Below are 25,451 nucleotides of genomic sequence, written 5' to 3'. Positions count from 1 at the left end.
CGAATGATTTAAGTATGTGTCTTGGGAGATCATTGATGTAGATCAGGAAGAGAGTTTGGCCCAGGATGGACCCATGAGGAACTTCAGCATTAATACTGAGGGCTTCTGATTTCTGCCCATCAACCACCACTCTTATGAACCTATCAGAGAGAAATGATTTAATGATTGAGAAAACATTTCCAGTTATACTGTAGCTGGAAATCTTGTGAAGTAAGACCTTATGCCATACCTTATTGAAGGCCTTTGATATGTCAAGAGCAATTTCCTTAGAAAGGAAGCCTTTATCAAGAGACTAGACTACCGTTGGGTCAGTATGTTATATTAAATATGGAATTCATGTATGAGCGTGACACTTGTGACATAAAGAAAATATTTTTTTTTTACATAACAGAAACATTTCTATGAAAGTATATTAAAATGAAAAATCAAGGACGGTTCACTCAAACATGAAAAAAAATCCTCCTGTAAAGTTACCTTTTTTTCCAAATAATCGCTAAAAAATCGAAAACTAAACATTATTTTCCTACAAATCCAGCCGACTGAGGTCATTTAGCAGCAAAAATGCACATGAACCTACCGATGAAAAATATAAGAATGAAAAACCCATATTGAATTCCTTCAATCAAGTTATAGAAAATTAAGATCTAAAAAAAAATAATTAATAAAACCTGAAGCAAAAAAATAAAACCTAAATAAATAAAATAAAATAAAACTAATATTGAAACAGATTAGTAAATTTGTCAACAAATTCACCGTTCACACACAACTATTTTGTATCTAGAAATGTAAACAAAAAATAAAAAAAAAGGAAGGAAGGAACGAAAAGGGACGGATAGAGAGTAGTAGTAATAGTAGTAGTTGTAGTCTTGGCTTTACTACAATTGTTCTTATGTTTGTCAACGGGTTAAAGTTGTTTAGTTGTAAGAAAATAGCGACAGTATAGTTGTAATAAAGAATAGTTGCAAACCACCCCCACTCTTCCCATGTTAAATAATAATTTTGAAATAATAATGTTAATATTTCAGTGTGCAGGTCAAAATCTGCAAAAGAAGCGATTTGTGTTTATTTGTTTACGTTGTTATGGGTTAATGTTTATGCGCGCATGTGCAACCAGATGTTGTAAACCGGAAAGTGGGTTACATCACTCGTTACAAGGTCATTTGTGTTTTATAATTATATAGATTTACTAATCCTATGAGATAAAACCGTTAGCACATCTGCTGTAGATCTGGCAGAACAGAAACGATATTGCATGTCATTAAGAAGGTTATTTCTGCTGAAATCACGACTACTTCTCTATTTAATATGAATTCCAGCAACTTACTTATGACACAGAGGAGACTTATTGGTTTTCCAGGGTATTGGGAAGCACTTCTCCTTAAGGCGACGCTTAAACAGTTTTGTAAGTGTAAAAGCAAATAAACACGGACAACAGGAGTAAGATCGAAGAGCATTTATTTAACACGTGCGTACCGCTCACGCTATATATTTCGAAAGTTCTTTTTACATCGTCTCCGGAAGGGAAGATAACTCTCTGTTGTGAAAAGTGTTCAAGGGACACAACTGGGTAAAGTTAACAATACTTCCCCCTTTTTCTTATCTTTTAGATGACCCCAGCATTTATATTGCAGGCCTCCGATTTTTGTCCATCTACCACTACTCTTATGAGCCTATCGGAGAGAAATGATTTAATGATTGAGAAAACATTTCCAGTTATACCGTAGCTGGAAATCTTGTGAAGTAGACCCTTATGCCATACCTTGTCGAAGGCCTTTGATATGTCAAGAGCAATTTCCCTAGAAAGGAAGCCTTTGTCAAGAGATTCACTAATCCTGTGGGATATAACCGTCAGCACATCTGCGGTAGATCTTGCAGAGCGGAAACCATATTGTGTGTCACTAAGAAGGTTATTCCTGCTGAGGTGGTTGACTATTTCTCTATTTAATATGGATTCCAGCAACTTACTCATCACACACAGGAGATTTATTGGTCTGTACTGAGAGGGAGATAACTTATCACCTGAATTCTTAAATACAGGGCAAACTGATGAGGTCTTCCAGGGAGTCGGAAAGCATTTCTCCTTAAGGCAGCGCTTAAATAGTTTCGTAAGTATGGGAGAAAGTTCTGGTTGAAGCTTTTTTAACACTATAATTGGGATGCCATCAGGGCCAGTTGCTTTACTGGAATCTAGGTTCTTTATTAGCTTGGTGACCTCATGCGCAGATATTTGTATGTTACCTAGCTTGTTCTGTGTTATAGGAGGAAATGTGGGGAGTTGATGGCCTTCGTCGCATAGGGTAGAATTAGCTGCAAAGTTCTTTGCAAATAGTTTGGCCTTGTCTGACGCTGACGAGATGACTTCTGGGCCATCGATAATGGTTGGGATAGAACGCACACTTCTGTTCAGGATCCTATTTATTTGCCAAACTGGTGGGAACCAAGCCGCTCTGATCAGCTACCTTGGATTTAACAGACGGGGCATATAGCTCTCTTGCATTTTTTATTACTCTTTTACAGTGGTTGCTGGCAGTCCTGAAAGAAATTATTAAATTTATATACGAAACTGGTTCCTGCTCTAAATTATATAAAAAATGTATCCTTTCCGTTAAGTTTTTCCAGATTTAATCGCCTCAAAAAGTAGAATCTCATTAAGGGAGAATAGTATTAAAAAAAAAAAGAAGAAAACAAACAAAAATGAATGTATTAACAAAAATGCAATGATAGTGATGAAAGAATTATTGGTATTTTTTTACAACCTGCCCCAGCGTATCAATTTCTTTTTAAAATAATTATTTTATTTTTCATTTCATGTGTGTTGCAAAACTTTAATTTTGTCTGTAATGTTAATTATTGTAGGGTATGAGTCTGAAAGAAAAACTTTATTATTTCTCAGTTTAAACTTAGTAGAAGTAGTTTACGACAACCCTTCCCCCTCTTTCTCATAACAATAAGAGTCCAATATACATATAACCCCGCTCTTCACCGCAGATTCTTTTTTACTTATAAATGTAATATGAGCCGATTTTAGTTAGAACGAATGATATAAACAGAAACGACTGATCGAATGTTACTTAGAGCAATAAGAAGAAGCAACAATAACTCATTCTTTCTCTTTCTCTCACCAGTAGTATCATCATCACTCAATCGACTTGCCGAGTTACATGTATTCTCTCTCTCTCTCTCTCTTTCTCTCTCTCAGTCGAATAACAAACTGCGACAATGACGCACCGTAAAGAAGATATCGAAAAGCTCCTACAGTCGAGTCTCCAAAGTATGGACAGTGTTGGTGTGGTCTGTATCCCAGATGATGACGCGACGGTTGTTGGGTCACTCACATTGTCCACTCCGTCATTAGTTGACTCTACGACGAACCTCTGCGATTCCAAGGCATCACATAATAAAACAAAGAAGAGCCAAAAACGTACCAAGGAAAACCGGATCTTTAGTTATCAAAATCAACTACCGAACACTGTTGATAAATACGGCCAAACTACATGGTATAACGGTCAACAGTATGGAAATGCGCAATCCGAAGGAGCCACATCAACGGCTGGACCAGCAAAAAAGGGAGATAGGACGTTCTTTGTTGGCATGGGCATTTTATTTTCTATATTTGCTGTCACGGCTGCATTCCTACTCATCATTTTACCCTGTTATCGAATGTTAAATCTAAATGCCCTCCTCCATAGCACGACGAACACGAGTTTGTTTCGCCATCAACAAACGGACGATCGTGTACCTCATCATACGCAACATGTTTTTAAATCCCATAAATTGCTCCCGAGTCATCGTCTGTTGTCTCAACCTGACCGATCACCCTTATGTGATATTTCCGATAACAATGAGAAATTTGATTGTTTCCCAGACTATGATGGGGTCAATCAACACAGTTGTTTGTCGCGTGGCTGTTGTTGGCGACCAACTATGGACTCTTATTTCTACAGAGATGAGGATGCCAACTTACGTGGAGTACCGGCCTGTTTTTTACCGGCGAACTATTCTGGCTACCGAGTCAGTAAAGTTGACCAAAGTCGAACAGGTGCCACCTTGGAGTTAATTAAGTCATCAGCATCATTGGCATGGCCTCGTGAAATCAGACTTTTAAAGGTTGGAGTCGCATTCGATAGTCCCCACAGGCTGCATTTTAAGGTAAGATATTGTTTTATTATTTTGAAAAGTTTTAAAAACTGTTAATAATAAGTAAATAAAAAAAAAAAAAAAAAAAAAACGAGAAATTATTTTTGAGTTTTGTACGTTTTCGGCACCCTAAATTCAATTTTCAATTAAAAATATAGTTGATTTATAAACATTTAATATCGATTCTTTTTTAAGTGGACTTTACTTATGTTTGTGTATGCATGTATATGTTGTGTGTGTGAGTGAGTGAGAGAGAGGGAGAGGGAGACTCAATGGAAGGGAGATAGAAAAGAATATGGCATCCCACAGGATACCCCCTATAATTTGTCCCACGCTAACCCCTTATATTTCGGGGATAATCATTACCAACAATATCAAATATGCTTTGTTTGGGATTAACTAAGTAAAAAATATATAAATAAATAAAATGTAGAGAAAGGGCGATAAAAGTATGTTAGTATTATTACTAATTTTTTTCATACTGTTAAAACAGTATGAAAAAAATTAGTAATAATACTAACATACTAAGTTAGCTTAAAGAATCAATATTAAATGTACTCTTTATGAATAATTAAAATTTGCAATATAATTTTATACTTACAGATCGTATAAAATAACGCGGTACTCATGCACTTATTGATCCGTACTGAAATAATAACGTTATTATTTAAAAAGCCATTCTTACCATGGGGAGGGGAGGGTGTTTTTTTTTTTTTTTTTTTTTTTACATATTCTGTACTTTAACCTTACAATTGAATAAAAAACATATCATAAAACTTTAATTAAACCCGGAAATACGATTTAAAAAATAGCGCGGATCAGTAAGTGCATTAGCACCAATAACGCATTTTGAAAAAAAAAAGGGAATTCAGACGCTAAAAACGTAAACAAATGTATTTTTTAAACAACAAAAAAGTAAAACATCTACAGTAGATGAATTGTATTATTCCATCAAAGTTTGAATTTTTCTTTGAAAATGGTGAAATTAACGTTGAGTGTTTTAAAAATAAACTTGCAAAAAAACAAAGAAAAAACAAAAATCGTATTTTATTCAAAGGTTATTTATTATGGACAAATGGTTAGGCTTGAATTGAAATCAAACACGACTCTCACATTCTTTTTATTTATTGGTCATGATTGTTTACATTTTAAATTGTTTATATTTTAATGTTCAATGAACATTTTTTTTTTCTTTTTCTTTGGGGATGTTGATTTGTTTTGTATATTTTAATTATTTAAAACAATTACATATGTGCAAAAAAGAAATGTAGCTTTTTTTTATTTTTACATTTAATGAATGTTTTTATTATTTATTTATTTTATTTTTTTAAATAATTGTTGTTTTAATTATTGGTGCATATTAGTGTTTACCGATTAATGCTTAAATGGCACCGTCAGAATTTGTTTCATTTTTCTCCACATCTCTTACTCTTGGCACTGGTGAAAGTAGAAGAAAAAAGACTTCGTATTTCTACCATTTGCATTTCTTTTTTTTTTTCTTTTTTTTTTTTTTGTGCTAATGCACTTACTGGTCCGCGCTATGTTTTTTTAAAAATCGTATTTCCAAGTTTAATTAAAGTTTTATGATATGTTTTTTTTTTTATTATTCAATTGTATGGTTAAAGTACAGAATATGTAAAAAACACCTTCCCCTCCCCATGTTAAGAATGGCTTTTTAAATAATAACGTTATTATTTCAGCACGGATCAATAAATGCATGAGTACCCTTTTTTTTTTTTTTTTTTTTTTTTTTTTTTTTACATTTAATACTTCAGATTACTTTTACAGAAATTGCCTTCCAAGACCCTGGCATCTAATGAACAAAAATAGAAGCCTTGCAACATCTGCCATATGTCAAGGTCACGTTTTATTTAAGGTCGGGTCAGCCTTGTCGTCTATAAACATAGACATTGCACCAATGCACCAATCCTTTTTTTTTTTTTTTTCAAACCGTTGCGCTTGATATTTCGGAATTTGGTACTTCTACTTCACCGAAAATGGAGGTACCATTTTTTTCGCGCACCTGTTGTCCGAGGGAGAAATCAGTAAAAATTAAACTAGATAATGATTTTTCGGTTTCATATAAATTAATTTAAATCATTAAATTTATTTATTTGTTCGAAAAAAAAAAACAACAAAAAAAAACACTATTTTATAAAATCCAATGTTGCTTTCATTACAAAATTGCTTTATTAAAATTATATTTTCTTACGCAAACTTTTCACTAAATGTTTTTACAATTATATTTTGACAAAGTTTTGTACAGTAAATGTTTTGGTTTTCAAATGGTGCTCGGCTCGACTGCTCGCCCAGTTTAGACAATTATGAATATGTCCTTTTCATTTTCTGTTTTTAATAATATGTCTTTTTCATTTTCTGTTTTTAATTAAAAAAATATATATGTTTAATGAAAAACTTTCTCATTTTCATTAATTAAATCAAAACATTTTCAATTAAACAATGACGTATGTATGTTCTCTTTCACGTTATTTACTTTTTTTTTTTTTCATAGTTCTTTCCAGAAGTAATTAATATCTAGTTTAATTTTTTTCCTATTTATTTCTAACTTCGGCCATAGTTTAAAATACTGATTTTTCTCTCTCGTGTTTTAACGACAGGTGCGCAAAAAAAAAAAAATAAAATAAAAAAATGGCGTCTCCATTTTCGACGATAAACTGTAGAAGTACTCGGAACTTTCTTTAGATGCGGAGATTGGTTATTTGGGTTATTCGGACTACTATTTTCATCTTGGTTGTTATTTTCATAACTTTTCAATCAATTATTGTAACAAGATTCCCAAGTTCGAATAGCTGCATCTGAATAAGGCCGGAGGTTATATCGGTCGAAACTGTAAACATAACAACCAGAATGAGATAAATATTAGTTAGAGTTTAGTTTTTCAGAAATTCCGTATTGGGCCGACCTACATAATTTTTTATCCTCTGTCGCCTTCCTGTAAACATAAAAAGTATTACCTATTGTGAATTGAACACGAATTTGAAGAATGACAGTTGATAAATTAGACGATTAAAGTGGCTGATCGACGAGAAATAAAAATTATATCGATATTTAGCCATTTGTCATACCCTAACATTTTTTAAATTCATTCTTTTTACTAATACCAACAAAAATACACAAGAGAAACGTGTTTCAGGGGAATACAATTTGATTAACATTATTGGTTATTTGTTTTGACAAGATGACATTTGCCAGGAATGGATCATTGCAGATGGATCCAACCTTCATCAGATTGTGACCTTGGTGTTGAGCGTAAATATTACTGACATTAGATATTGGTATTTAGTTCTCTCCAACTGCAAGAACTGTGATGAAAAATGGGATTAAGAAGTCACTCTGATCTGTAAAAACTGTTATAAAATTATTTGTAAGTAATGAAAACAGTCACCAAAAGGAATAAAAAAAAAAAACAACTTTTTAATAAGAACAACTAAAGGGGGTTGTTACTACAATACTTACTTTTCTTGATCATGAACACTTCAAAATACAATTACTCATTCAGGTCATTAAATATTTAAAATACACTTTGATCATGAACACTTCAAAATACAATTACTCATTCAGGTCATTAAATATTTAAAATACACTTTGATCATGAACACTTCAAAATACAATTACTCATTCAGGTCATTAAATATTTAAAATACACTTTGATCATGAACACTTCAAAATACAATTACTCATTCAGGTCATTAAATATTTAAAATACACTTTGATCATGAACACTTCAAAATACAATTACTCATTCAGGTTATTAAATATTTAAAATACACTTTGATCATGAACACTTCAAAATACAATTACTCATTCAGGTCCTTAAATATTTAAAATACACTTTGATCATGAACACTTCAAAATGCACTTTGGTAATCAACCCTCCCAAATACAACTATTTTTGATAATTAACATCTCAAGATATGATACATTTTACTTTTTTTTTTTTGGAAATTAACACTTACAAAAAATAATTACTCTTTTAAATCAGCAATACTTCAAAATACACTTTGGTCATCAACAATTCAAAATATAATTAAACTTTTTATATCATCCACACTTCAAAATATGCTTTGGTTATCAAAATCTCCATATACAATTACTCTTTTAAAACAGCAACACCTTAAATACACTTTGGTCATATCATCAACACTTCAAAATACATCTTGGTTATCAACACTCTAAAATAAAATTACTCTTTGTAATCATCAACACTTTAAAATATACTTTGGTCACCAACAGTTCAAAATACAGTTTGATCATTAAAACTTTAAAATATACTTTGATCATCAACACTTAAAAATACACTTTACTCATCAACACTTCAAAATGCACTTAGTCATCAACACTTCAAAGTATGCTTTAGTCATCAACACTTCAAAAAACACTTTGGTCATCAACACTTTAAAATTCAATTACTCTTTTTGAGCATTAACACAAAATAAAGATATGTTTTTTGATCAAGACTGTACCCTAATAAACAAAGTCTCAGACAGCATAGATATAGCACTCTCCCTCGATACTAGCGCACAAATACATGTATTTGGTGACTTCAATGTCCACCACAGTAACTGGCTAGGATTCTCAAATCACACAGACGTAGCTGGTAGCGCAACTCATAGCTTTTCTATATCTCATTCCCTATCTCAGTTGGTTACATTTCCGACACGTTTCCCAGACCAGCACGATCAACATGCCTCACTTCTAGATCTCTTTCTGACAACGGTTCCCAATGACTGTACAACAAATGCCCACAGCCCACTCGGGAATGCTGATCACACTGTGATAATGGTAGAAATCACCCTAAATTCTCGCCCTAAAACTGAAGACCCACTTCTCAAAACAACGAGGTATTACAAAAAGGCTGATTGGGAAGCCATCAGGGAGCTCATCAGAGATGCCCCATGGCAAAATATCTTTACTCTTCCAGCGGAACAGTGTGCAAATGAGACAACTGAATGGTTCAAAACTGCTATTGAAGCACATGTTCCCGCACGAAAATACTATAGCAAGCCCCACTCTCCCCAATGGTTTACTTCTGCTTGTGCAACTGCCATTTGTCAAAGGCAGCATGCGTTCCGCAGATTCAACCGACATAAGTCCAGCTCAAATAAACAGAAGTTTATAGAAGCTAGAAATAATTGTAAGAGAGTGATAGACACAGCTAAGACAGATTACTCTGAAACCACCAGAAAGCGCATCGAAGCACAGAAATTAGGAACCCGGGAGTTTTGGAAAATCTTCAACAGCGTAGTTAATAATGTACAGTCAATTATTCCCCCACTAACAAACAATCATGAGGTTGCTTGCACGGCAACTGACAAGGCTAATCTGCTTGCCAGTCGGTTTGCCTCAAACTCCACACTGAACTCGTTACACCACTCACTCCCTGATTTTCCTCTGCGAACAGACGCCACACTTGACGATTTGAAAATCACCCCTTCTCAGGTACATGCTATTATAAAAAACCTAGACACCTCAAAAGCATGTGGACCAGATCTCATCCCGGCTGTGCTATTAAAAAAATGCTCTGCCAAGGTTGCTCCAGTTCTGTCCAAACTTTACAATAAATGCCTTAACGAATCTTGTTTTCCCGACTGCTGGAAAACCGCCTCTGTGGTACCAGTCTTCAAGAATTCTGGTGAAAGAACTGACCCACTAAATTATCGCCCCATTAGCCTCCTCCCGCTTTTCGCCAAAATATTTGAGTCCTTAGTTAATGAAGCCCTAGTCCAGCACCTAACAGCTGCTAAACTTCTGACTGACAAACAATATGGATTCAGGCAAGCCCGTTCAACAGCAGATATCTTGACTGTAGTTTCTGAACGTATATACCGTTCATTGGATAAAACAGGGGAGGGTAGAGCGGTAGCCCTTGATATATCTAAGGCTTTTGACAGGGTATGGCACGATGGTCTTCTAAGGAAAATTAGATCATATGGAATCACTGGAAGAATTCATAATGTAATTAAATCCTTCTTAAGTAATAGAAAAATCAAAGTTGTCCTTGACGGACATACATCCAAACAATATGACATAAATGCGGGAGTACCTCAGGGGTCTATCCTTGGACCTCTATTATTCCTGATATTCATAAACGACCTCCCTGATAATATTGTTTCGGAGATGGGTATATTTGCCGATGACACCACTCTCTATAACAGATATGAGGGGAAAACAAATGAACACATATCCAAGGCAATGGCAGAAAAACTAGAGGACGACCTCCAATCCGTAGTGGAATGGGGACAAAAATGGTTGGTCACATTCAATGCTGCTAAGACTAAGCTTGTTTCCTTCAATAACTACAAGAAACCTTCTCTACCACCAATAGCAATGGCCAAGAACACATTGCCTGAAAGTACTTCTTTTAAACTCTTCGGCCTAACGTTTACAGGGTATATGAACTGGAATAGATACATTGAGAGCATTGCCAAGGCTGCTGCAAGGAAGGTTGGCTCACTCTACCATGCTAGAAAACTACTTACGCCTGCCAGTATCCTATACCTCTATAAGGCAACCATTCGCCCATGTATGGAGTACTGTTGTCACATCTGGGCTGCTGCTTGTCTCTCGCTCCTGGACAGGGTTCAAAAAAGAGTCACCAACCTGATAGGTACTGAACTGTCATCTAGGCTTCAACCTCTGTCCCATCGACGAGATGTTGCATCCCTCTGCCTGTTCTACAAGTACTTTAATGGTGAATGCTCTGACGAACTGCAAACACTTGTACCTCCCCGACGTAACTACCCCCGATAAACCCGACAAGCTACTAAGTCTCATCCCTTTACAGTAGAGATCCCTAGGTGCAAGAAAGCCTTTTACTCCAATAGTTTCTTCCCCAGAACTGCGGGTCTTTGGAACTCCCTTCCGGGATTCTGCTTTCCCAACTGCAATGATATGCAGAAGTTTAAGTGTAATGTTAACAAACATCTTTCTACTCTTCTCCCCTCATAATGACCCCGCTAATTAATTCCCTAATAGTAGCCCTCTGCTTCAAAGTGGCACTGTGCCTTGTTTGGGGTGAAAATTGAATAAAAAAAAAAAAAAAAAAAAACACTTTAAAATACAATTTGGTCATCAACACTTTTAAAATACAATTTGGTCATCAACACTTTAGAATACATTTTGGTCATCAACACTTTAAAATACATTTTGGTCATCAACACTTTAAAATACATTTTGGTCATCAACATTTTAAAATACAATTTGGTCATCAACATTTTATAATACAATTTGGTCATCAACACTTTATAATACAATTTGGCCATCAACACTTTAAAAGACATTTTGGTCATCAACACTTTAAAATACAATTTCGTCATCAACATCGACACTTCACAATACACATTGGTCATTAACATTTCATAATACACATTGGTCATTAACATTTCATAATACACATTGGTCATCAACACTTCATAATACACATTTGTCATCAACACTTCATAATACACATTGGTAATCAAGACTTCATAATACACATTGGTCATTAACATTTCATAATACACATTGGTCATCACCACTTCATAATACACAGTCATCAACACTTCATAACATACATTGGTCATCAACACTTCATAATAAACATTGAAGATAAACATTTCATAATACACATTGGTCATCAACACTTCATAATACACATTGGTCATCAACACTTCATAATACACATAGGTGATTAACATTTCATAATACACATTGGTCATCAACACTTCATAATACAAATTGGTCATCAACACTTCATAATACACATTGGTCATCAACACTTCATAATACACATTGGTCATCAACATTTCATAATACACATTGGTCATCAACATTCATAATACACATTGGTCATCAACACTTCATAATACACATTGGTCATCAACACTTCACAATACACATTGGTCATCAACACTTCACAATACACATTGGTCATCAACACTTCACAATACACATTGGTCATCAACACTTCATAATGCACATTGATTATCAACACTTTATAATACACATTAGTCATCAACACTTCATAATACACATTGGTCATCAATACTTCATAATACACATTTGTCATCAACACTTCATAATACACATTGGTCATTTACATTTCATAATACACATTGGTCATTAACATTTCATAATACACATTGGTCATCAACAGTTCATAACACACATTGGTCATCAACACTTCAAAATACACATTGGTCATTAACATTTTATTACACATTGGTCATCACCACTTCATAATACACATTGGTCATCAACACTTCATAATACACATTGGTCATTAGCATTTCATAATACACATTGGCCATCAACATTTCATAATACACATTGGTCATTAACATTTCATAATACACATTGGTCATCAACACTTCATAATACACATTGGTCATCAAAACTTCACAATACACATTGGTCATCGACATTTCATAATACACATTGGTCATCAATACTTCATAATACACATTGGTCATCAACACTTCATAATACACATTGGTCATTAACATTTCATAATACACATTGGCCATCAACATTTCATAAGACACATTGGTCATTAACATTTCATAATACACATTGGTCATCAAAACTTCATAGTACACATTAGTCATCAACACTTCATAATACATATTGGTGATAAACATTTCATAATACACATTGGTCATCAACACTTCATAATACACATTGGTCATCAACACTTCACAATACACATTGGTCATCAACACTTCACAATACACATTGGTCATCAACACTTCACAATACACATTGGTCATCAACACTTCATAATGCACATTGATTATCAACACTTTATAATACACATTAGTCATCAACACTTCATAATACACATTGGTCATCAATACTTCATAATACACATTTGTCATCAACACTTCATAATACACATTGGTCATTTACATTTCATAATACACATTGGTCATCAACAGTTCATAACACACATTGGTCATCAACACTTCAAAATACACATTGGTCATTAACATTTTATTACACATTGGTCATCACCACTTCATAATACACATTAGTCATAAACACTTCATAACATACATTGGTCATCAACATTTCATAATACACATAAGTGATTAACATTTCATAATACACATTGGTCATAACATTTCATAATACATTGGTCATCAACACTTCATAATACACATAGGTGATTAACATTTCATAATACACATTGGTCATCAACACTTCATAATACAAATTGGTCATAACACTTCATAATACACATTGGTCATCAACACTTCATAATACACATTGGTCATCAACATTTCATAATACACATTGGTCATCAACACTTCATAATACACATTGGTCATCAACACTTCATAATACACATTGGTCATCAATACTTCATAATACACATTGGTCATCAACACTTCATAATACACATTGGTCATTAGCATTTCATAATACACATTGGCCATCAACATTTCATAATACACATTGGTCATTAACATTTCATAATACACATTGGTCATCAACACTTCATAATACACATTGGTCATCAAAACTTCACAATACACATTGGTCATCGACATTTCATAATACACATTGGTCATCAATACTTCATAATACACATTGGTCATCAACACTTCATAATACACATTGGTCATTAACATTTCATAATACACATTGGCCATCAACATTTCATAATACACATTGGTCATTAACATTTCATAATACACATTGGTCATCAACACTTCATAGTACACATTAGTCATCAACACTTCATAATACATATTGGTGATAAACATTTCATAATACACATTGGTCATCAACACTTCATAATACACATTGGTCATAACATTTCATCATACATTTGTCATCAACACTTCTAATACATATTGGTTATCAACACTTCTAATACACATTGGTCATTAACATTTCATAATACACATTAGTCATCAACACTTCAGAATACACATTGGTCATCAATACTTCATAATACACATTGGTCATCAACACTTCATAATACACATTGGTCATTAACATTTCATAATACACATTGGTCATCAACACTTCATAATACACATTCGTCATCAACACTTCATAATACAAATTGGTCATAACACTTCATAATACACATTGGTCATCAACACTTCATGATACACATTGGTCATCAACACTTCTAATACATATTGGTTATCAACACTTTTAATACACATTGGTCATTAACATTTCATGATACACATTGGTCATCAACACTTCAGAATACACATTGGTCATCAACACTTCGTAATACACATTGGTCATTAACATTTCATAATACACATTGGTCATTAACATTTCATAATACACATTGCTCATCAACACTTCATAATACACATTGGTCATTAACATTTCATAATACACATTGGTCATCAATACTTCATAATACACATTCGTCATTAACATTTCATAATACACATTGGTCATCAACACTTCATAATACACATTGGTCATTAACATTTCATAATACACATTGGTCATTAACATTTCATAATACACATTGGTCATTAACATTTCATAATACACATTGGCCATTAACATTTCATAATACACATTGGTCATTAACATTTCATAATACACATTGGTCATTAACATTTCATAATACACATTGGTCATCAACACTTCTAATACATATTGGTTATCAACACTTCTAATACACATTGGTCATCAACACTTCATGATACACATTGGTCATCAACACTTCATGATACACATTGGTCATCAACACTTCTAATACATATTGGTTATCAACACTTCTAATACACATTGGTTATTAACATTTCATAATACACATTGGTCATCAACACTTCATAATACACATTGGTCATTAACATTTCATAATACACATTGGTCATTAACATTTCATAATACACATTGGTCATTAACATTTCATAATACACATTGGTCATCAACACTTCATAATACACATTGGTCATTAACATTTCATAATACACATTGGTCATCAACACTTCATAATACACATTGGTCATTAACATTTCATAATACACATTGGTCATTAACACTTCATAATACACATTGGTCATTAACATTTCATAATACACATTGGTCATCAACACTTCATAATACACATTGGTCATCAACACTTCATAATACACATTGGTCATCAACACTTCATAATACACATTGGTCATCAACACTTCATAATACACATTGGTCATCAACACTTCATAATACACATTGGTCATCAACACTTCATAATACACATTGGTCATTAACATTTCATAATACACATTGGTCATTAACATTTCATAATACACATTGGTCATCAATATATCAAAATACCATTAATTTGGCCTTTCCAAGTATTTTATTTTGTTTCATTTTAGGTAACTATGTATTTTGTTTATATTCATAGCCTATCCGTTCTTAATGTTTCTTTCTGTTTATTTTTTTTTAAATTTGTCTTCATACAATACAGAATTTTTCTCTTCAAACCACCTGAATCTTTATAAAACATATTTACTTTATTTTAGTTGGTGTTGCCCGATCGTACAATATGCTTAAACATCACATTTTAATTTGTGCAGATTGTGTATGTATTATTATAGAATCCATCCTATATTGAGGAATAATTTGCCCAGTGGACTAATTTGCAAGGAAAATTTTAAAAAATTATTATAATGATAAGATCATTTATCAAATTCAGTCTGTGTTTGTTTACAATATTATGTCAGCTGATATTTGAGCTTGATGATGAATGTCCTGGTAAAGTTACTCCTGATTAATGTTTCATTTTAAAATATGCAAACAAAAAAACGGTTTGCGGCGATTTTTAAAGTTTACCTCTTTATCGTAAACTGAACTCATTAATAAGAAAAAATTTAAATAAAATGATGAGCTACAATCGGGGTTGAACACAAGATTATTCGATCTGTAGTTGAATGCTCTACCATTGAGTTGTCCCATAGGAGGCTGTTATCTATACATCGGGTTTTATGAGCCATGTCCACAGTGATGTTGTCAAACCGACGGGTGTAATCATCTCCTGATTCATGAAATCTTTGAGTAGTTTGACAGTACCTATATTGACCCCACTTGATAATGGTTTCTGTGGAATCTGTGCTCTGTGCAGGCATCCACAAGGAGTTGTTCCCTTTGTTCTGGCAGAGCTTCTCTGCGACAACAATATTGGGAAATCAGAAGGCAAAGGATCCAGATCCTTTAATGCCATTTGCAACAAGTAGAAACCGGATGTGTTGTCCGATACATATACTGCTTGTCGTGTTTCTTTCAACCCCACCCTTATGCACAAAAAATAGGACTTCCTTGATGTGTAGCTAGTTATTGGTTATGCCTCTTATCTGGTGAGTGGTTGGTATCAAGTATTTATCCGAGTACCTGACAAGTCTTTGGATCTTGAACCCGACTGCGCAAGTCTGGGCCCCTGTATCTGCAAATGCTTGGATGGAATGGGTGAGTACATTTGCAGGTTTCTTTGGCGCCTGTCCGAATATCGCATACATAGTTATCTCTGCTGTAACTGGGGTGTGTAATTCTGGGGCATACACCTGAAATTGCTTCCCATCCCACTCAAGGTGAGGCACGTTTGCCAGCTGTCTCTTATTGTGGCTGCAAGCAGAATATTTTTCCAAGGTATCATTGGTAAATATAAATGACTTCCCACTTCTCAATACCTTGCGTGTGGCTTCTGTTCTGGACCCCTTAAATTTATGGTATAACTTTTTCAGGTGCCCCATCACTCCGCAAAAGTGGCACTTACGTCCAACTGATGGACAATCCTTTCGCTTCATCGATCCTCCTAGGTGTGATGTGTTCCCACAGCCATTGCAATCTGTGGTATATCTTGGAGTCAAAGGAGCCTTTATCTCCTGGTTGTGCTGTTCTTGGTTCGACCTTTGTACACCAGATAGCGCAAGATGATGCATTGCATCGCTAAAATGGGGAGTTGACTTGTCTGTTACTTCCATGCAGACCAACTGTGAAAACTTCTGCTCTAATGCAAAGCTACCACCACCAGTATCCTTCTCTGATGCTCGGTATTTTGTAATTCCACTATCATATGCCCAGCAACCATATCATCTGAATAGTGAACTTGCTGCCGGCAAGTCTGTTCACTGAATACAAAATTCACAAAATTTGGTTTGGCCACGTAACCTTGATAAAAATAAGTTATCGACTTCCCCCTCGTTCTGTTTCATGGAGTGGAATTTCTATCGGTGAACTTTCATATCTTACAAAGAAGGTGCTCCTCTGAGGCAGAGTTGAGCTTTCTGGTCCTATAAGTTCCAACAGTAATATGTTTATTTCCAATGTATAGGTCTCCTGTAGTTCGTCCGAATTATGGCTGGATTTTCCAATCCGCATACCTCTTTGTATCATACCCAGGTGTCCAAAAATAGCGCCAGTTCTCTATAGGTTGTATCCAGTCCTATTGAGGGTTGTTCCATTTTTTTGTTCACAATATGTTGGGATGATTGCGAAGCATTTCTTTTCTCAGTTCAATGTGCTCTTTCTGCAACTTAATAAAAGCACGTTTTCTTGCTTCATTGTATTTTGATGGTGAATATACCCAATGTCCACGCTTTACAATGATATCCTGTTCGTAGTGCCATGTAAGAGTTGAGTAAAGCAGGAGATTGTATCCTTCAGTTCATAGTGAACTCAATACAAATGTTTGTGCCCACGCCTACAGTATTTATAGAAATCAGGAGGTCGCTCTTCACTCTAGTTACTTCCTGTCTGGGATCACTCTAATTACTTCCTGTTCAGGGGAAATCACTCTAATCACTTCTTGTTCAGGGGAGACCACTCTGGTTGCCTCATATTGTCAGGGACAGATAACTCTTGTACCTATAAGAAAAAAGACTTTTTAGAGTTGGATTTTTTTTGATTTTCGATATTTATCGGATGATTTTCTGTACAAAATATCTAAGAACACTGTCAGACATAAATTTGTATGAAATTTGTAAAAGATAGGCTCAACCATTTTGGAACCTATGAGGAACACACAAAGTCACTTTTATATAATAGTAGAGATATTAATAAAGTAAAGTTGCTGCTTCCTTTTTACAGTCAGCTTTCATAGAAGTATAAACAGGGGCTACACATAATTCCAATATGGTCACACTTCCTGTCAGTATCTGGTGCATGTTTCCAGAAATTAACAGTCGGTTTCAATCATTCTTGTAATTTCCTCCATTGATTCTGACTAAAATGACTTTCTCAGAAATTTATATTCAGTGAAGATAGGATTATAGTTTAAATAGTCAAAAAATATACGAACATTTTCCCATCATTCACTTGGATATCTACTTCATCATATCCAGTTTTAGAAAAAGACTGTCATTGTTTTGTTTAATCACTCTGTCCTATTATCTTACATCATTTGCAAACTCGTCACCTTTTCCTTCTGTATTAAGTCTTATTTTTCCAGCAATTTGCATTGGTGGTTTAGTATCATTTTTACAAAATCTGGTTTATTAATACCGAACAGTTACACAATCCATTAAAAAAAAAATCGAACATGGTGTCTGTCCATATTCCCTTCAATAAACACAATGTAAAAATTAAATATATATTCAAGTTGCTATTTACATGCGATTTTGCCTAATTGCTTCTAATAGATATGCACCAAACTTTATATCAACTTTGTAACACATTGCCAATACCATACAAAATAACAATTCACATATTAGCAGAAACCTCTGTTATTCTAAGTTAAATTCTCTTAAAACGTACTGCTATGCTGTCAGATAATTGTACAGTCCCACTCATACCATTCCTCTTCACTAACAACTACTTTCACAATACTTTCCAGTTCATCGCAGAGCGATCAAACAAAGCTTGCTCTTTTTCAATATCTTCTAATCTATATATATAAAGTAGTAGCGTTCCTGTGTGTGTTTGTGTGTACAACCCCTCATATTTAAAGAAATATAAAGGCAATGCGTGTGTACACCTCTCCTGGTCAAGAAATATTTATGCCTATGATAGGATACTTCTGTCAAAGGAGACATCATACTTTATGCGTAATTTCTATATATAACATTCTTCAAACCACATCTACAGTGATTAAATTAGTCATTTGCATATCACATTAAATTAAGTCTATTTAAATAATTAGCTCGATTATATTACTTATTCGACATAATAGCCTCGTTTCAATTGTATTACTTAAAAATATAATTTAAAATTTAATTATTTAGTTTATTTTTATTTCAATTTATATTTGATTTAACTTATTTTATCTGAAATCTAAAATCGTTTAATTTTCAAACCAGAAAATCAAAGGGGAATAACTGATAGTTTAATTCTTTATTATTTTTATACTTCAGAAGAAATTTTTTTTCGCTTATTCTTAATTTTTAAGTAACCTTTTTTATTTGTTACTAGACTACCAATTACCCATTGGGTCAGTATGTTATATTTGTGATGGAATTAATGCATGAGCATGATACTTGCAACGAAAGAAAATAGGGTAAATGTTACTTTACGCCACAACAGAACACCAACCACTAATTTGTTTTTTTAGGGGTATTCGAGGTCGCTGACAACGAATCTGATAATCAAACCTGCCACAAATTTACCGTTTGCATGGTATGAACCCCTAGACATTGAGACTATTTTGTGCCATTTCACCACTTTTGGTAGTGTTTTTCTCACATCATACGTTCACGTGTGAACGGGCATAGTGGGTTGTCTTATCACACCGCATAGGAATCTTGGCATGCTGGAATCTTTTTGTTAAATGGTAAATGTCAGCACGTTACTTACGGAAAAACGGTTAATTGAAATGCAGAAGCACCTGTTGTTAATGGAATCCCCCCCCCCCCGAAAAAAAAGAAAAACATACAAATGTGTTTGGTGTTTATGTTTTTGCAAACCGCTTGTGAAAACTTTATTTTTCGATCAATTAAAAAAAGTATTAAAGACTACATAAGATAAAAAAAAAAAAAACGAACCACATTTTTTTAAAAACTTTCTCATTTGAAAGATTCCTACATGATGTGATCTGATGCGAATGTATCATATAAGAAAAACACTACCGAAGGCGGTGAAATGGCACAAAATAGTCCCAAGGTCTAGGGGTGCATACCATGCAAATGGTAAATTTGCGGCAGAATTGATTATCAGATTGATTGTCAGCGATCTTGAATACCCCTCAAAAGCCAAATTAGTGATCAGTGTTCATAAGGTAACATTTACCGAAAATGTTTTTTTGTGACGTAACAGAAACATTTCTATGAAAGTATATATTCAAATGAAAAAAGAATATAGATAGATTTCTATGAGTCGTTCTGTTTATAATTGTTTATTTTTGAAAAAAAAAACAAAATTACAGCCACTGAATTATAAATGGTTTGCCATACTTATAGATAAATTTGCACTGATCAGATACCATAATACTTAAGTTAAATTCAAATTTTGATATATCTTTTAATTTAAACGCAAAAAAAAACCCCAAAAACAATTGGGGCGCTGAAAATGCACACAGTAAAACAATATGTGTGTCATTATCTTATTGAGGATGTCAATGGATTAGAAAAGACAGAACGATCGATTGGCTTTTATATAATGGTGTCTTTATTATCATTGTAAATAAAGCAAAACGTACACCAGTAAGGGACACAACTCGAGACAGTGAAAACTCTTGTTAGTCCCTCATGCAACATCTTCCCTTTTCTCAATGACAAAACAGAACAAAAATACCCAAAAAGTCTAAGAATGAAAACAGAGTCTATAAAATATAGTGATCTAGGCATTCATTGGGCTGACTACCCTCATACCTAACAGGGATTATTCTGCCTTTTCACTTATGTTGTGAAATCCCTGAATCTCACAGGATCTCTTGCTATTCTTCCCGGCCGTGTTGTCTGCAACCTTTCCGGGCTTGGTTTTGTTGGGGATGGGATCGGGTTTGGGCTTTCTCTTATTTCACCTTCATATTGAGGTGGTTCTGTGGTGCATATCTCTTCTGTACCCCACCCTGTATTCTTGGGTAACTCGCTTTGCACTTCATATGGCTGGTGTATTGCTGATGTGAGTGGGGGTGTCTCTCCAGTTTTCTTCAAATCTACTCTATTCCGTTGATATAATTCCCCATCCACTTTTATATGGCATGATCGCTCATCCAGTCTCCACCCTACCACTGCTTTCCTCCACTCTTTTTGATCATTTATGTGTGGTTTCATCCGTACTACATCTCCAGGATACAATGGTTTTACTTTGTGGTTGAAAGAATGTTCTTGCCTCCTGCAGTCTTGTTTCACCATTTTTCTTAGATTTTTTAGCAATTCTGGCTTGAGTAAATCCTTTCTGGTTGGGAAAAGTGTTTTTGTTCTCCTTCACATCAGCTTCTGAACTGGTGATAAGAAACCCCTGCATGGCGTATTCCTGTGATCCAAGATTGTTAGGTATGAGTCGGCCTTATCTTCCATCACTTTCTGGAAAAGGTTTTTTGCTATCTTTACTGCAGATTCCACCTTACCATTTGCCTTGCTATTGTATGGACTAACAACTGTGCAGAGATAGTCTCTATCTGCAAACTTAAAGAGATCTATTCCCACTTTTGCCCAGGGTCTGTCAGGAACTTCATGGACCCTTAATGGTTCTGCTGGATTGGCTTCTTCATATTTTCTACACGTGGAGTATTTTGAAATGTAGTCCCTTATGTCACTGTTCATATTTGGCCAATACAAATATTCTCTTGCTCTTCTATAACATCCCTCTACTCTCAGGTGTGTAGAATGCAGCTTTTCTTTCAACACTCCCCACTGTGTCAGTGGGACCACTACCCGGTTTCCTCTGAAAATTTACCCATCTTGCACCGTCATTTCACTCTGCATATTAAAATATGGTCTCACCTCTGGGTCAAGATGTATTTTGTCTTCTGGCCATCCTTCCAGAATTACTTGCTGCAACTGCTGCATGCTTTTGTCTTCCTTTGTGGCTGAGCGCAGTTCAAGCAGCATTCTCTTTGTTACAGGAATATATTCTGCTTCCTTGACATCATCTTCATCGTCCATATATTCACTGCCCACTCCATAGATGTATACTCTTGATAGCGTGTCTACAAGGAACATTTTCTTACCTGAATGGTACAGAAGTGTAGCATCATAAGCCTGTAGCCGCATCAGCATGTTTTGCAGTCGTTTTGGGCATTTCACCAATTCTTTTTTCATGATCGCTTCCAGTGTCCTATGATCAGTTAGTATTGTTATCTGTCGACCAAACGTATATTGGTGGAACTGCTCACATGCGTAGACTACTGCTAGTAGTTCCTTCTCAATCTGTGCATACAGAGTTTCTGTGTCAGTCAGTGCACAGCTGATATAGGCTAGCGGTTAACCCTCTTGCAGTAGTGCAGCCCCAATGCCCTTCTCACTTGCATCACATTGAATGACCAAAGATTTGTTGGGGTCATAATACCTTAATACTGGTGCCTCACTCACTAACTCTTTAATTTTCCCAAAAGCCTCTTCATGAATTTGGGACCATGTCCATGGCACATCTGCCTTCATTAAATTTCTAATTGGAGCCATCACGTTAGATATGTGTGGTAGAAATTTTGCCAAGTAATTTACGAATCCAACCAATCATTGCACTCCCTTCACATCTGTTGGGCACGGCATCTCTTTTATGGCTCTTATCTTCCCAGGATCAGGACGTAAACCATCACAGGTAATCATGTGTCCCAGGAAAGATATAGACGTTTGTCTTATACCATTTCAGTTTAAACAACATCCAATTCGCTGCTAAATTGTCTTCCATACATGGGGGGGGGGGGCGCCAGAGGCCTTATGCCAGCCACTGGTCTCTTTGTTTCTTCCATGTCCGCTTCTGACTTTTTTTTTCCCATCCACTTCACGCACGTATAAATTACAATTTGAAACAAGAACAATAAAGTTACTTATCTGTTTCTGCAAATAACTTTCTGCTTTTTACTCTTTTCTACATCTTACTTGGACTGTTTCCATCCCACCGCTGCCGCCATGTGTCATTATCTTATTGAGGATGTCAATGGATTAGAAAAGACAGAACAATCGATTGGCTTTTCCATAATGGCGTCTTTATTATTACTGTAAACAAAGCAAAACGTACACCGGTAAGGGACGCAACTCGAGACGGTGAAAACTCTTATTAGTCCCTCATGCAACAATACGTTTTACTGTCACGTAAATTGCCATTGTAAAATGCTTTTATGGTTGTCAACGAGTTAAAGTAGATTTATTTGTAAGAAAATTGTGTTAACTTAAGCGTAATACAGAAATGAACGATGTAAAAAAAAGGGCAGAAAGTATTAACAATTGTTTATTTGGATAATTTAAACGTGAAAAAAAATTGGGATGCTGAAAACATACACAGTAAAACAGTACGTTTTATTGTCGCATTGATTATTTAGTATGATATATATCGTATATATGAAACAGGTTGATGATTATACATATTATTTGTAATAACGTTTTACATTTGCTTTCTTGAAGTTTTTTATTCAATAAATTTAAGATATTGGCTTTTCTAAGGATGTCCGTTTGTTTGAACAAAACCGGTATAGCGATTTGGGCTTATTTGTTTACGCTGTTATGGGTTTATGTTTATGTATGCATGCGCAACCGGAAGTCGTAAACCAGATGTTGGGTTACAACACCCGTTACAAGGTCATTAGAGTTTTATAATTATATAGATTGTTGTGTTATCCGTTTCTTACACTGTATTTAGTAGTTTTCTTTGGTCATGTAAACTATAAGTATACCGATATAATTCATAAGTTGTTTTTGAAAAACTTCTCCAGAATGCATCATTTTTTCCTTATTTTCAATGCCCGGGAGAATGGGTATGAGGTTAGAAAAAAATAATTAAAACTAATGTCCTCATTTAATTGAATCCCCACGGGGGCAGAGTTTTCCATATGAGCAAAATCCATCATCCCATACATTATCTGCTTCTTTTTGTTTGTTTATAAGATTTAATTGGTGTTGCCCAGGATTTATTATAATAATTATACCATAGCAAGTGTGTTTAATTGCCTGCGAAACAGATTTTCTTTATAATTTATTTAATATCTTCAATAAAAAATGATCACTTTTTAAGATGTGACTCAGTGTCGTTTAACCCCTAAAAAAAAATTAAGACCTACTTTTTGGGGGCCTAATACGTTTAAACAGTCTATGAATATGAAAGAAGAAATTTTGAAAAAAAAAATACACTTTTAGCATGGGGATCACTTTTCTATATAAATTTAATGTAAAATGAGCACCCACTTTTTTTTTTTTTTACATAGGCATCACTAAGAGGCCACTCAGGGATGAGGGTTATAGAGTGTACAGTAGAAATTGGACAATATAGTAACCGTTAGTAATGGAGATTCGGTAAATTTGTTAACTTATATGGAATGGCTCATCAAAAACTTGTTTACGTTAGACTTGAATACAACCATATTGTAGTCAGCTGGAAAGCAGAAAAATGGACGACAATTCCATAGGCGTGCAGTTCTAAGAAAGAAGCTTTGCTCATGGAATCTACGCTTAGGTTTAGGCACAGATAAAGAGTAGGAGAAACTAGTGATAGTGTTTTCTGCTAGACAGGTGTTTCTTGTGAAAGTTTGGCGAGAGGGGGACCATAGAATAGAGCTCAGCCGAGCACCTGCCATGAAAATAACGATAAAGCAAACTCGCAACATCTCTTCTATGAGAAAGAGGTTGCAGGAAAGAGAAAAGGACATCCCACACAAGGCTACGAAGTCTATTTTGAACTTTATCAAGGCAGAATAAGTCCTTTCTAGCAGATCCTGCCCAGATGTGGCAACAGTACTCCATCCTTGGATGTACCTGGCTCTTAAATAGATAGAGAATTGCATTAGCAGTGAGATAGAAGGATCCCACCATTTTTCCAGTGGCAATAGATTTAATGTATGTGTTCCATTTAAGATCAGGAGCTTGTCAAAACATGAGGCCTCCCCAAGACGAGAGCCATTCATTTCAATTGATGCCAGATAGGGATCAGAGCGTTGATGATGTAAAGATAAAAGCTTGGTTTTAGATGCATTAAAAGTAACAAGCCACCTCTTTTCCCATTGTACCACTTGCTCAAGATCAGAGGAGAGACAATCAGAGAGAACTTGGTCGTTTACAGTCTTAGATGTGCTACTATAGATAGTAGTGTCATCAGCATAGATGTCAACGAATGATTTAAGTATGTGTTTAGGGAAATCATTAATGTAGATCAGGAAGAGAGTTGGGCCCAGGATGGACCCCTGAGGGATTCCAGCATTAATACTAAGAGCTTCTGATTTCTGCCCATCAACCACTACTCTTATGAACCTATCAGAGAGA

At 34.7% G+C, this 25,451-nt stretch overlaps 1 protein-coding gene across 1 annotated transcript in view; it reads left to right on the top strand.

The window, feature by feature from the left end:
- Positions 1-2,910: 2,910 nt before the first annotated feature.
- Positions 2,911-25,451, top strand: part of LOC145258281 (lysosomal alpha-glucosidase-like) — a 432,680-nt gene continuing 410,139 nt past the window's right edge. The window contains exon 1 of the mRNA XM_080116285.1: positions 2,911-4,149. Within this exon, the coding sequence (XP_079972411.1) occupies positions 3,220-4,149 (930 nt within the window). The 5' untranslated portion in view covers positions 2,911-3,219. The remainder of the gene's footprint in view (positions 4,150-25,451) is intronic.

Source organism: Euprymna scolopes, chromosome 33 (assembly GCF_053919585.1).
Source record: "Euprymna scolopes isolate OS-2025 chromosome 33, ASM5391958v1, whole genome shotgun sequence".
Lineage (NCBI taxonomy): Eukaryota > Metazoa > Mollusca > Cephalopoda > Sepiida > Sepiolidae > Euprymna > Euprymna scolopes.
The sequence above is the reverse complement of the archived record's forward strand: the minus strand, read 5'-3'. Positions and strand labels throughout refer to the sequence as shown.